This window comes from Ruditapes philippinarum, unplaced genomic scaffold (assembly GCF_026571515.1).
Source record: "Ruditapes philippinarum isolate M1 unplaced genomic scaffold, ASM2657151v2 ctg17756_1_1_1_1, whole genome shotgun sequence".
NCBI classification, from domain to species: Eukaryota; Metazoa; Mollusca; class Bivalvia; order Venerida; family Veneridae; genus Ruditapes; species Ruditapes philippinarum.
The window spans coordinates 1227-14362 of NW_026865622.1; the positions used below are offsets into that span (position 1 = coordinate 1227).

The 13136-nt window shown below is 33.3% G+C and overlaps 1 protein-coding gene across 1 annotated transcript; it reads left to right on the top strand.

Moving 5' to 3' along the window:
* The first annotated feature begins 5705 nt into the window (after positions 1-5705).
* On the top strand, positions 5706-12015 carry LOC132729780 (protein artichoke-like). The gene has a single exon (XM_060715600.1). The coding sequence runs from the start codon at positions 5789-5791 to the stop codon at positions 8000-8002; it is 2214 nt and encodes a 737-aa protein (XP_060571583.1). The 5' UTR covers positions 5706-5788; the 3' UTR covers positions 8003-12015.
* Positions 12016-13136: the final 1121 nt, after the last annotated feature.

Consider the following 13136-nt stretch of genomic DNA (forward strand, 5'->3'; position numbering starts at 1 on the left):
GTTAAGACCAACATTTTCATCAGGATGTGAGACTTCATATAGTATTTTGACATCTTTTGTATCAAAAGTATTCTATTTCCATCTTTCTCTTAGTTAAATAAGAACTTGGACATTTGATTATATCCTGGTTTTACATTTATATGCTGTAAACATGGATCCTCTCAAATAACAGTCTAGAGGTTTAAGACAATCTGCTACACATTAAGAAATTAAACAAAATTTTTAAAACGAACTTTCTTATGCATTTCAAGTTACTCATTTTTGTTCAGGTGTACATTTGTATGTTCATTTAACTATTTATCTGCTTGAAATGATTAACCTTAATATCATCATTATAGAGTCAGGCCAGCCTGTACATACTGTCTGAACAGGCTCTATACTGATGGTAGCTCATCTTTTGTTTTGTTTGGTTTTATGGCACACCAACACAATTTAGGTCACATGGCGCCGAAACAGGAAAGATGATTTTGGCTAACCTTTGGGTGTTACAAACTTAAAGTATCACCAGGGGCTGGAGCTAAGAGATGAATAGACTCCAGTAATTCGAACAAAATTCAGTCACCTCTTACGATAACAGGGATAAACAATGACTGTAATTCTGATGCCTCTACCCATAAAGGCAACCCCTCAGCTGCTAGGAGATCAACTTTTGTATTTTGATATTAAAATCCCTTAAACTTTGAATAAACTGTTCCAAAATCAAAGCAGGGTCAAACCATCACACAAAATTTCAGCAAGTTAAAATATTTATTGAAAATCTGTATGAAATTTTTGTATCACTCTTACACAACATTCATAAAAATTTTAACACTGGCACTATAATATAATCACCAGATCATTTTCTTACATTTACAATTTCAAAATATAATGATATATATAAATATATGTATATATATATATTGTACCAGTGGAGATGCTGAAAATCAAAAGGTGTTTACAGAAACCAATGTTATGAAGAAAACTCGTTTTTTATATGCCTGAAAGAATTCGGGCATATCATGTTATACCCCCTGGCGCCCGTCCCCTGGAGCATAACACAAGTTCCATTTGGCTTACAGTGTACAATCTTCATACGATGATTTTCTTTATCAAATAAAAGATCCATATCTATATTGGGATCACAAGGTCAAAGTTCAATAAAATGACCTTAATATTTACTTTTTGGGCATATAATGCTCCGCCCAGCGGTGCTTTTGTTCTAGATTACGATTGTTTCATATATGCCAGGGAAATTCAATCTTAACCTGCTGGAAGGAAAAGTGATTTGAGCCTTGGTCACCAGTATAGATCAAAGCCAGCCTTCAAATCCGTGCAGTCTGACCAGGCCCTATACTGTAGACCAAGTTAACTTTAAATGTATTTTCATCCTGATATCCTTATAAATTATGATAATGGACTGTTCCAAAAAATGGAAGCTGGATTAGTCCATTTGAGACATTCAGCAGGTTAAGGGTAAAATTAACAAAATGTATGGAAGGAAAAAGAGTAAACAGGTAGTATTATAAAGGTTGTTTAAATTCATTATATTGTATTTTATTTCCATTTTAAAACAGACATGATATTTTATTATTTGTATATGATCAAGTGAATGTTTGTAGAATAAAATTTGTTATGAAAAATGCAGTTTCTGTAGAAATATTATTCCACAAAGTAATTCTGTTACACTGTACATCCAGTGATAATGTCCATATCAAAAGAAAGTAAAAATCTTGCTTTGCTGTCTCATGATGCCAAACCTGTGACCCTACACATGTGTACCGTAAGTTATGCCAGATAGCTGCTTCCTGGGTCTTGTTGTAGTAACAAGAAAATGTATCAGTCTTGATTGTGGAAATCAAAAGAGAAAACTCACCACTTGTGAGATTAGACCCAAAGACATTCAGCTCTACCTAGCTGTTAAAATTTATTTTCCTGTTTACTATAATCTGTGATGAGAGTACACCAGTTGTGCTATTATTACGTGTAAGACTATCACTGGCAAAATATACTAAATTAATTGTAACAAGAGAACCAAAATGGCCCTAATATGATTAGTAGTATCGTTCACGTGAATATAAGTACTCTTCATGACAAGGAAAAAGTGATATTGTAAACTATGAACGAAAGCAGATTTAATCTATTTTTTTAATCTGATATCACAAAGTTCATATACGTATCTGAAATAGTGCACATGTTAAACATTACTGGTTGCCACTGCTAAGAACTAAAGAAGTCACAGGATTCTAAAGAAAATATATGGTTTCCTTGCTATGAAATTCAATGGTAGATTCACCCTTTTTATGGAAAGTGAATGTTTGCTATGTAAGTCACTGGTTGCTATGGACATTTACAGTTTGCTATGAAAAGTCAATGACTTCTATGAAGTATTAATTGGTTGCTATGGAAGTCAGTGGTTATTAGATTAGATGAACATATATATACTTTCCATATTTCTATCTATCTTTCACTTATTGTTAATTTAGTTTTATGGACAAAAATCTGATACATTGAAAGTAATAACAACATCATAGGCAAATATAAAGCACGTTCCCTGTCGTCACAATATGAAATACCGGAAAATATGACAAAAGAACGTGCATCAGAATATGAAGTTTCTATCGTTATCCCTTTTCCTGTCGTCGTGATGAGTAAACCCCAGAGTGGGGAGAAAAAAAGCCAATCAACCAGCATGTCCTATCTTATCACCGAAAGACAGAGTGAAGTCCATAAACGACAGCCTACTGCTAACACCCCAGTTACACAGAGCCATCGGTGATTGATCGGTAGTTTTTTAGCCAAATTATGGAGTGAACCGATGACAACGTATTTAACACCGATATCACCTATTGGTCACCTGTTTTCCACCTATCAACTGCTATTGGGGAAAGATAAGTTTCATCGGTGAAAAATTACCGATTGGGATTTTTAAACATGTTTAAAATTCTCGATCGGTGAAAATATTTTACAAATAACCGACAGCAACCTATATCACGAGATATGCAAGCTCTTAATCACCGATATCGCCGATCGGACAAAGATAACCAAATATGAATCACCGGCCATATCTGACGGAAAGTGTTTAACCACTGATGACTAGCTATCAAACACCGATTAATCAGCGTTACGCCCGATTTAGCTCCGATTTACAAACGATAAAAACCGATAGTATTTCAGCATTTTTATCACCGATCCAACCCCGTTTGAGTTTGCTTTCTGTCACCGATGGCCGTTTACACAGAAAACCAGAAATAAAATCACGCATGACAACCGATCATAACAGCGAGTAAATTTAAAATTAAATGACCGATTGGGGACCGACCGTCTGTGTAACTGGCCCCTAACTGGACAGCCTGCTGCTCACTGCTAACCGCTAATTGACAGTCTAAGTACGAAGTAATTAAAATGTACACAGAGGTATTTTGTTGAAAAAACTGTGAGGTAAATTGTAAGGAAAACAATAGTAAGTAAATTTAAAAGGATTATTTTATAATTAAGCCTAATAATTTGTAGCAATGACGCATGTTCGTCCCACCCCTTGCACATTGCTTTGATTATGTTATAAAATTCTTCCATGTGCCTCATTGCACAGGTGATTGATAAATTGTCAAATATAGGACTCATTTTAGGGTAGCCAACTTATTAATAAATTATTCACAAAAATATGTGTTCAACATTCGACATTGAAGGGCCCACCCAATAAAGAAGAATCACCCAATAAAAGTTATTACTATTTTTGTCAGGTTTTAGAGGTTTGACAACTAAAGTAAACAGTTCTAAGACATCGTGATAGTGACAGCTTCTATAGTATGATATAAAGCATTTTAAGTTAATTTCTTATTCCGTGTGTATCACTTAATATTGCAGAATATATTTACATTGATATAAAAATATCATAACAATTATAATTCTGCTTTTATATTAATTGCTTTCCCCGAAAATATTTTTATAGATTTACAGGCGTCTCGTAAATTTTATTTTAAAAAATGGTGTTTTCAAGAAAGTAATAGCTTACAGGTCTCATTATTGGGACAAAACGTACTTTTTATGTGGTGTTATTTGTTTTTCGTTTTAATTGTAAATAAAACAAGTTCTTTAAAAATAAAATAAAAAAATTCATAATTTTCTTTTAATTTTGTTTATGTTTAGCGTCCTCCCGGAAAACAAAACTTTGACAAAATAAAATAATAAGTCTACATTACTGTTAAATGCAAATTAACACACATGGTGGTTATATATATGTTAACCATAAAAAAAAATTTGTGGACATGTTGGTAACAATTATTAACATTAGTGTCTTAGACTCATGGGATCCATTAAGATGAAGAGTCTGGAATATTTGTTCCATAAGAAATCTTTGAAAATACATCTGAAGCTCCAATAACCGAATATGTTTCTTCAAAGTTAATCTTAAGACAATGCAATAAAAAGACGGACATCCAGCAATCTATAGATTCGTCTATTTTCTTAGCCAGTGCTTTTAATGATTATTTTCACCAGTTATAAATCAGAATGTAAAATAGGCAATACTGCAAAATCTAAGACATTACATGCGGAAGACATTAAAGACAAACATATCGTTAAACAGATACTAACGTTACTGTATTAATAATGCCTACGTAACTCGAAGATATTTTCTTATAATTTTAATATGCATTGACTTCTCAATTATAGCACAATAATTGACATGTAAGTCATCATGATCCTGTCGAAGTAACATTTTCCTGATTCAAATTTAAGTCTACAGTATGTAGAATTAAGGTATTACCATCACCAGAACAAGTATTAACTTTTTTTTAGATAGAACTAAACGGTTCCATGTATGATTTGAAGAAATGTGTATACTCTGCCAATACGTTTATCAGACTACACAACTGATAATCCAAGACGTCACTGCTCTGCAAATCAACGAATATATCATGCATGAATATCCATTTTCGAAAGTCCTAGATATATGTTTTGAGCCCCAAGTCATAGATTGTTTATGAAAAACAAAACGTTAATTTTAGCATTATTTTAGAAATGAGATAGAACATAGAATTGACCGTTGTAACAACAACGTTCATGGCATTACAAGGTATCCGGCCAAAAAAACTTTAAGCTCTACAGCCATAGGGTAGGATCATTATCATTTAAGAAACAAATATTTCTGTCATTAAATCTTGGTCTCTAATTTTAAGCTACACGTACTGCTTTTTTTTTAAATTAAAACGTACAGGTATATCTCTGATAGCGGACAAGCTGGTATTATAATATTTGGTTTGATAGCATTTTTATAAAGTTAACAGGTCCATGATTTGGAAAAGTTTCCAATGCCTACAAAGATATATACCTATCTTTCTGTTAACACGAGCATTAAGTATTTATGTAACGAATTCCAAGGTTTTATCAGTCAAAGCCTTCATCTTTGATACAGAGTAATTCCTTGACCAATACTGTTTCAAAAGTTCCCCTATTGTAATTATAAACACATTGGAAGATGGACGTACAAGGCCGACATACTTTCAGGCAATTAATCGGGTATTTGGCAGGTGACCCGTGTGACAGATAAACTATTTTTACAAACGCGGTTCTATGAAGCACTATGAAAAATAAAAGGCGACTATGAAAAGAATTTGATTTAATATTGACTTTTTTGTTTAACACATAATTTTGAAGAAATACAACGTTTCCATTGGATGACAAAGTTGGACACTAATAACAATTATTTCAAACAAGGAAGTGATCAATGAAGTTGTGTGAAACTTAAACGTTTGGTTTTCTTTATTGGTAACGACGTTTTTAGACATTCATATGAAAATTAGTGCTAAGGATGGCTTTAATAACACGGATTATACTTATTTTTATAAACATGTCGTTTGTATTGTGTGTGAGAAAGTATTGTGTACGGATGGATTATACATCTTTTAAGTGCAACTATATTCCAACAGACATTCCAAACGGAGTTTCATCTGTTCGACTATGGAATTTTAAGGGACCCAATTTAAATTTTACAATTAATAACACATTTTTTAGAACGTACAACTGGAAAAAAGTTAAAAAACTTGAATTATCATACAATGTGAGTGAACCTTTCAGTCATTTTAATTTCACTTCAGCATGTTTTGTAGGTCTACATTCGCTGGAGGAATTACACATGCATATATTGCCATGGATTATAATGAATTCGAACGTCTTCCTTGGTTTAGAAAAGTTAAGTTTATTAGACCTGGATTCTTGTAAGCGTTTCCCTTTGACTGATTTAATTCCATGCCTAAATGGTATGACAAAACTGCCACGTTTACAGCATTTGATACTGTCGAAACTTAATAGTCTCTGGGATCCTATTGACATAGACACAAGATTTACAAACGCGCTGAAAGACAAAAATATATCCTCTTTAGATTTAAGCTCAACAGTTATATCTAATATAAATTTTACAGCTTTGTCGTTAGACATGAACAAATTGAAAATTTTGAATATTTCTCATTCTTCTATCTCAAATACTATTTTAATATTCACCACGAAACTAAAACAATTAAATATAGATTCTTTTGATGCGAGCTTTTCTACATTATTCCGTTTTATTCCATCTGCCAGTTTAGTCAACATAACAAAGAATATTTCAGATCTGCCGAGATGGAATTTTTTTCTCGCGCCTAAAGTTGTAAACTACAGTAATATCTTCCTTGGTATAGGTTACATTCGAATAATTAACTCTACGATAATAGTGGACAAGCCTGTCCAATGGCAGAGCCGTGAAATTATACTCAGCAAAAACCATTTGAAATACCTAGATATAAAAATCCTGAGTGACACCTATACATTCGATATGATCACGCGTTTTGATTTAGCTGAGAACGAGCTGGAATTTCTACATCCAAGTTTAACGGCTTCGGTGCCAAACATAGAAAAACTGGATCTGTCTAAAAACCAACTTTTCAAAATGGTTCAAGGGCACAAATTGTTATTTTCACAATTATTGCTTTCATTGCGCCATCTGAAGAGAATAAATCTATCGTCAAATGATTTAAGTACCATACCGACAAAAATGTTTATAAAAAGTCATAATCTACAATTTATTGACCTTTCTTGGAACCAAATGGAACAGGTGACGTTTACCTTAAGCCATTTAGAAAAACTCAAAGTATTACTGCTACAGAACAACAAGATTAAAGATTTCGATGTTTTATCAATGAGAAATATAGACTCCGTCATCGCCAATATCTCATACATGACACACAATAAGTTAAGTGTATATCTGGAGTATAACCCTCTGTCGTGCTCAAAATGCGAGACAGAAGCATTTATAAACTGGCTTTTAAGTACAAAGTATGTGATAATTCCACTTTCCCATCTAGCATGCAGTGATGATAATGGCTCTTTTAGAGCCATTGATCAAGTTACATACAAATATGTTCAAGGCATTTGCCGAAGGAGAATTATTATTATTTCGACAAGCGCAGCTATCGGAGTTATGGTCCTTGTCGCTCTTGTTACAATAGTTGCCGTCTACAGATATCGTAAAAAGGTTCAGAGGAAAGCAAACAGAATAGAATTGATTAACAAACTTCATAACGGAGAAGGACAATATGAATTTGTTGTTTTCTTGTCTTACAGTAACGATGAAGTCTTTGTAAAAGATTATCTGTATAGAAACTTGGATGAAAATCTTAAACAAATGACGAGAATAGATAGAGATTTAATATGTACGTCTGATACGCATGTAGATGGTGGTCACAGAGTAATAGGAGAAAATGGACAATGTATAGAGAGATGCTCTGCATTAATTGCGGTCGTGTCAGAAAATTATCTTATCGATCCAAACTGCTGTTTAGATTTAGATTCTGCAGGCATCTCACAAACGCCTATTGTAATATTTACAAATGAAGCAACAGGCGAAGCCTTATTTACACAACGAACGTTGAAGCCTTTTAGAAAAAGACCCAGAGTCACATGGAAGATTGAAAATAATCAGTACAAAATGAATACAACATTTGAAGATCTTTATTTGCTTCTTTTAGACATTATTGCTAACAGTGACTAGATAGAGTAATAAACGAGGGGACGAGAAATGCTCAAAGCGGACATTAAAGTTCCAGCTAAAAAAAATCTCTAAAAATGACCCGTCATGGTAAAAAAGCTGTTTGAACAAGTAACAAACTATTGCAGCACTCTTAAGCAAAGACTAGAAATTATTTTGCTTCCAATACAGTTATACAAACAAGTGCACTTACTTGCTATAACACATATCTATCGATACAATATGATACAAAATAAAATAATCATTTTTGCAATATCGTAGTTTACAGTTCACAGTTAATGGCATTTTAAATACAAAATGTTAGTAATTATATTGTGAAACGTCTAGCAAAATCAGCAATGGTTAATTGTGTGCAGTAGTCTGAGAACATTTCAAAATTATGGAAATGAGACGAATTGCATAAAGAGTATTTTTACATTTACCTATTATTGTATTTTTGTTACAGTTCCTGGATCATAACTGAAGTTCTTGGTGTACATGTATTGTGTTTATACTTACCCTTGGTATAAGACCTTAAAGTAGAACAGACTAAACTTGACCTTCATTCATAAATGAATTTAATCTTTAAGGTAAAATGTCTAAACTTTGCTTTTATTGTGATATTAATGGCTATAACTTTATTATTTTAAAATGAATGTCTCCAAACTTGAAAATAACAATTTTAAGGACAGACCTTTCAGTTAAACAGACAAACCTTGACCTTAAGTCATAAATGTCCTTGATCTGCAAAGACAAATAATTTGACATTTTCTTTTCTTTGCTGTAGCTGGCTATAACTTATTAATAATTGGTTTGACGACTTCATATTAAGACACACCCATTCTTTAGGAAAGGACATCTATGTATGTCAAACTCCACTTGACATTGGCTTTTTTATGACATTGATTTCGAAATGTTTACTGATTTTTGCTATAATTGACAATAATTTTGGCAATTATGGCCCCCTCAAAGAAGTGGGGGTATATTGCATTGCATATGTCTGTCGGCGGTTGGTCGGTCCGTAGAACGCTTCTGACTATTTTCTTCAAACTTGGTATTGGGATTGTTCATGAATCATGATAGGAAGATGAACCCTTTTGTTTATCTTTAGGTCAAAGGTCAAGGTCAAATTGAACTTGAATGTCAAGATGGTTTCCAATTAATAACTCAACAACTCATTTGACCTTTAAACTTTACAGGTTCATTGGACTTGGTCTGTAGATAACACCTATTGATTTTGGGGTCAAGGGGTCAAAGCAATGGACAAGGCCAAAATGACTTTGAATGTAAAAAATGTTTCCTATCAACTTGACAACCCATGGGCTGTTGACCGTCATAGTCGTAGGTGAATGAGCCTTTGCAGGTATATGAACCCTATTGATTTTGGGGTCAAAGGTATAACAGGTTTCCGATCAATAAATTGACAACCCATGAGCCTTTTGCCATCAAACTATTTAGGTGCATTGACCATAGCCAGTAGACGACCCCCATTGATTTTGGGGTCAGGGGTCAAAGGTTAATGTCACATTGACCTTGCATGTCAAAGCACATTCCGATCAATTACTCGACAACAAATGGACTATTGACCTTCAAACTTCACAAATGCATTAGTTTTGGTCAGAAGATGACCTCAATGGATTTTGGGGTCAAGGGTCAGAGGTCAATATCACATTGACCTTATGGGTAAAAACGGTTTCTGAACAATATCTCAACAACTCATGGGTCCTTTACCTTCAAACTTCACAGGTATATTGGTCTTGGCCAGTAGCTGGTTTAAGGGCCAAAGGCCAAAATCACACTGACCTTGTACGTGAAAACGGTTTCCAACCAATAACTCAACAGCTTAAGTTGCCTTGGTTGTTATTTTTATTCAAATAAAAAGTATTTTGGTATACACATTTCAAGGTATATGTAATATAACAAATTGGCTGTCATTAAGGAGGCCTGCATGAAAATTTATGCATATATTACTATGCCCCTTTTCAAACATGTGGGGGTATATAGCTTTGCATTTGTCTGTCGGTTGGTCCGTCGTTCAGTCGGTCTGTAGACCAAATGGTTTCAGACCAATAACTAAAGAACGCTTAGGCCTAGGAACTTCAAACTTGGTATGGGGATTGTTTATTTTGGGGTCAAGTGGTCAGAGGTCGAGGTCAAATTGACCTTGTTGGTAAAACCGATTTCTGATCTAAAATAAAGAATGCTTAGGCCTAGGAACTTCAAACTTGGTGTGAGGATTGGTCTTGGCAAGAAAATGACCCCTATTGACTATGGGATCAAAGGTCAAGGTCATATTAACCTTGTAGGTAAAATCGGATTCCGATCAATAACTAAAGAATGCTTAGGCATATGAACTTCAAACTTGGTATGGGTATTGGTCTGGGCTAATAAAAAATACCTCTATTGATTTTGGGGTCAAAGAATCAAAGGTCAAGGTCATATTATCCTTTAAGGTAAAAGCGGTTTCCGATCAATAACTAAACAACCCATGGACCCTTGAACTCCATAGGTGATTTGCTCTTGGCCAGTAGATGACCACTTTTGATTTTTGGGTCAAGGGGTCAAAGGTCAATTTGACTTTGAAGGTAAAAACTGTTTCCGATCATTAGCTTGAGAACCCATGGGCCCTTGGCCGTCAAACAGCATTGATGCATTGACCTTAGCCAGTTGATAACCTGTATCCATTTTGGGGTCAAGTGGTCAAAGGTCAAGGTCACATTGACTTTGTACGTAAAAACGGTGTCCGATCAATAACTTGACATGCCATTGGCTTTTAGCCTTAAAACTGCATAGGTGAATTGGTATTGACCAGTAGATATAACCTATTGATTTAAAGGTCAAAGTCACATTGACCTTGTACGTTAAAACGGTTTGCAATCAATAATTCAACAATTCGAGTTGCCTTAGTTGATTTTTTTTTTTATTAAACTAAAAATGCTTTTGGTGTTAACATTTTAAGGTCTAAAATAATATTACAAATTGGCCTTCATTACGGAGGCCTACATGTTTCATAAAATTTAAGTATATATTATTTGGTAAGATTTATGATAGCTTTGTCATAAAATTGCTGCACACAACCTTTACGGTCACAATGACCTAGTGACAAGTCATGACCAGTAGATAACCCTTATTGATATTTTGGTCATTTGGTCAAAAGTACGTGACAATAACCTGGACACGTGGCTAATTGGTTGCCGATAGAGGGCATACATGTTTTACGAACATATCTTGTTTGGTAAGATTTGTGATATCTTTGTCATATGATTGCTGCACATAACATTTACGGTCACAATGACCTAGTGACTAACCATGACCAGTAGTTAACCCCTATTGACTTTTTGGTCACTAGCTCAAGTCAGTCACAATAACCCGGCCCCATGACTAATTGGCTGCTGGTTGGGGGCATACATAACTTAAAATTATATCTACTTTCTTCATACAAAGCAACAAATTGTCATACTTTCATCATTTATGTACGAAATTGATTTATACTTGGACAAAACATGACTTGCTATTAGCCGTATTGAATAACTTAGGAGTTTTACCTTGACCTTAAATTGACATTGACTGTTAGATCCAACTTCGTTATCTATAAATAGATTAACTTCATATTTAGACACAAAATCATTTATGCCAGGACATTGACATTGAAGATCAAATTATTGAATGGGCCATAATTGAATGATTTTTGCAGTATTAACTGTAACTGGGTAATTAAACAATAGATTATCTTTATACGACAAACAATCTTTTTTACAATACCTATCAAAATGTGGAACTGAATTTAAGCTTAAAATGACATTGAAAGTTATGGTCAAGTTATTGAATTTTCGGTAAAGTTGACAAAACTACTTTGTGACCAAACAAACATGTTGAATTTAGATATGACCTTGACCTTTAAATGACATTGACCGTCAAATGATTGAATTTTGCTGATATTGTCTTAACTTTGTCAAATTATTTAACGGAAATGATTCATACCGAGACCCAAAGACACAAGTGGGACTAGACAGACTTATATTAAATAAGGAAAAACTTTTTGCCCTCACCCAGTAAGACTCTTTTTTCTTCTTTTTTTATTGGTTTTGTTGTTGTTGTTTTTTTCTTGTTTTTTTTTTTTTTTTTTTTTAATTTAATGGTTTTTTAACAGACCAATATCAAAAACAATTTCAATAAATAATTGATAAAAACTTTTTACTTGTAACTAGTAAAATTATAGGTTTTTTTAAATCAATTCCAAGTCTGTTTTATTTAGTTTATCATTTTCATCAATGTTCATAAAGTGACTTAATACAATCTAGTTTTGCAACATTTCTATGTTAAATAGGAACGGTGGCGTACCTGCCGATACGCCAATACGCACGGGCGTATTTAATAAATAGAGTTTCGAGAAATTAAAATTTAAAAATGACGTAAAAAATGATGTAGATCGATCTATACATGTAGTTGCGTAGCTGCTTACTGATTCCATAGGTATGCTTACGATGTAACTTTTGTCATACAATCAAAGGCGAGTAAAACACATACATGTAAGAGAAACAACACAGGAAGAAATATTAGCGAGAAATTTTCTATTGTGTTTTTCATTTCTAATACAAATAATCTTTTTTTAACAAATCAATTTATACCTTCCTATGCGGATTTTATTAAGGATAATCATTTCTAAAACAAAATGTTATAATGCTAAACTTTATGTTTGTCTGGAACTTTTGTAGTACAAAGGAATACGTGTCAGCCTTTTCATATTTAATCCTGTAGTTGTTTATCAATGTATTAGTCTGTCATTCATTTCATCTTCATTTGAAATTGTGTAGAATATTTTGGGTCCTACAAATCTGATTTTAGCAGCAAACAATATCCCACAAATATCATCACAAACAGAACTCAACTTCATTGTAAATAACATTTTTAATCAAATTTAAGACCCTTAAAATAGTAGATTTACAAGCTATATCACTATACAAAGCTATTTAAACAAATGTCATTGACTATAGAAATGAACTGCATATTTCTGCAAACAATGACATCTTTTATGTATTTTATAATAGTCTCATCTATATATACATACAGAACAGAGATAAAATTACAATAAAAACAATGTAAAGCCATATGAGAGAATGTTCTTTCTCCTTTTTTTCTCATTTTGAATTTTTTACAA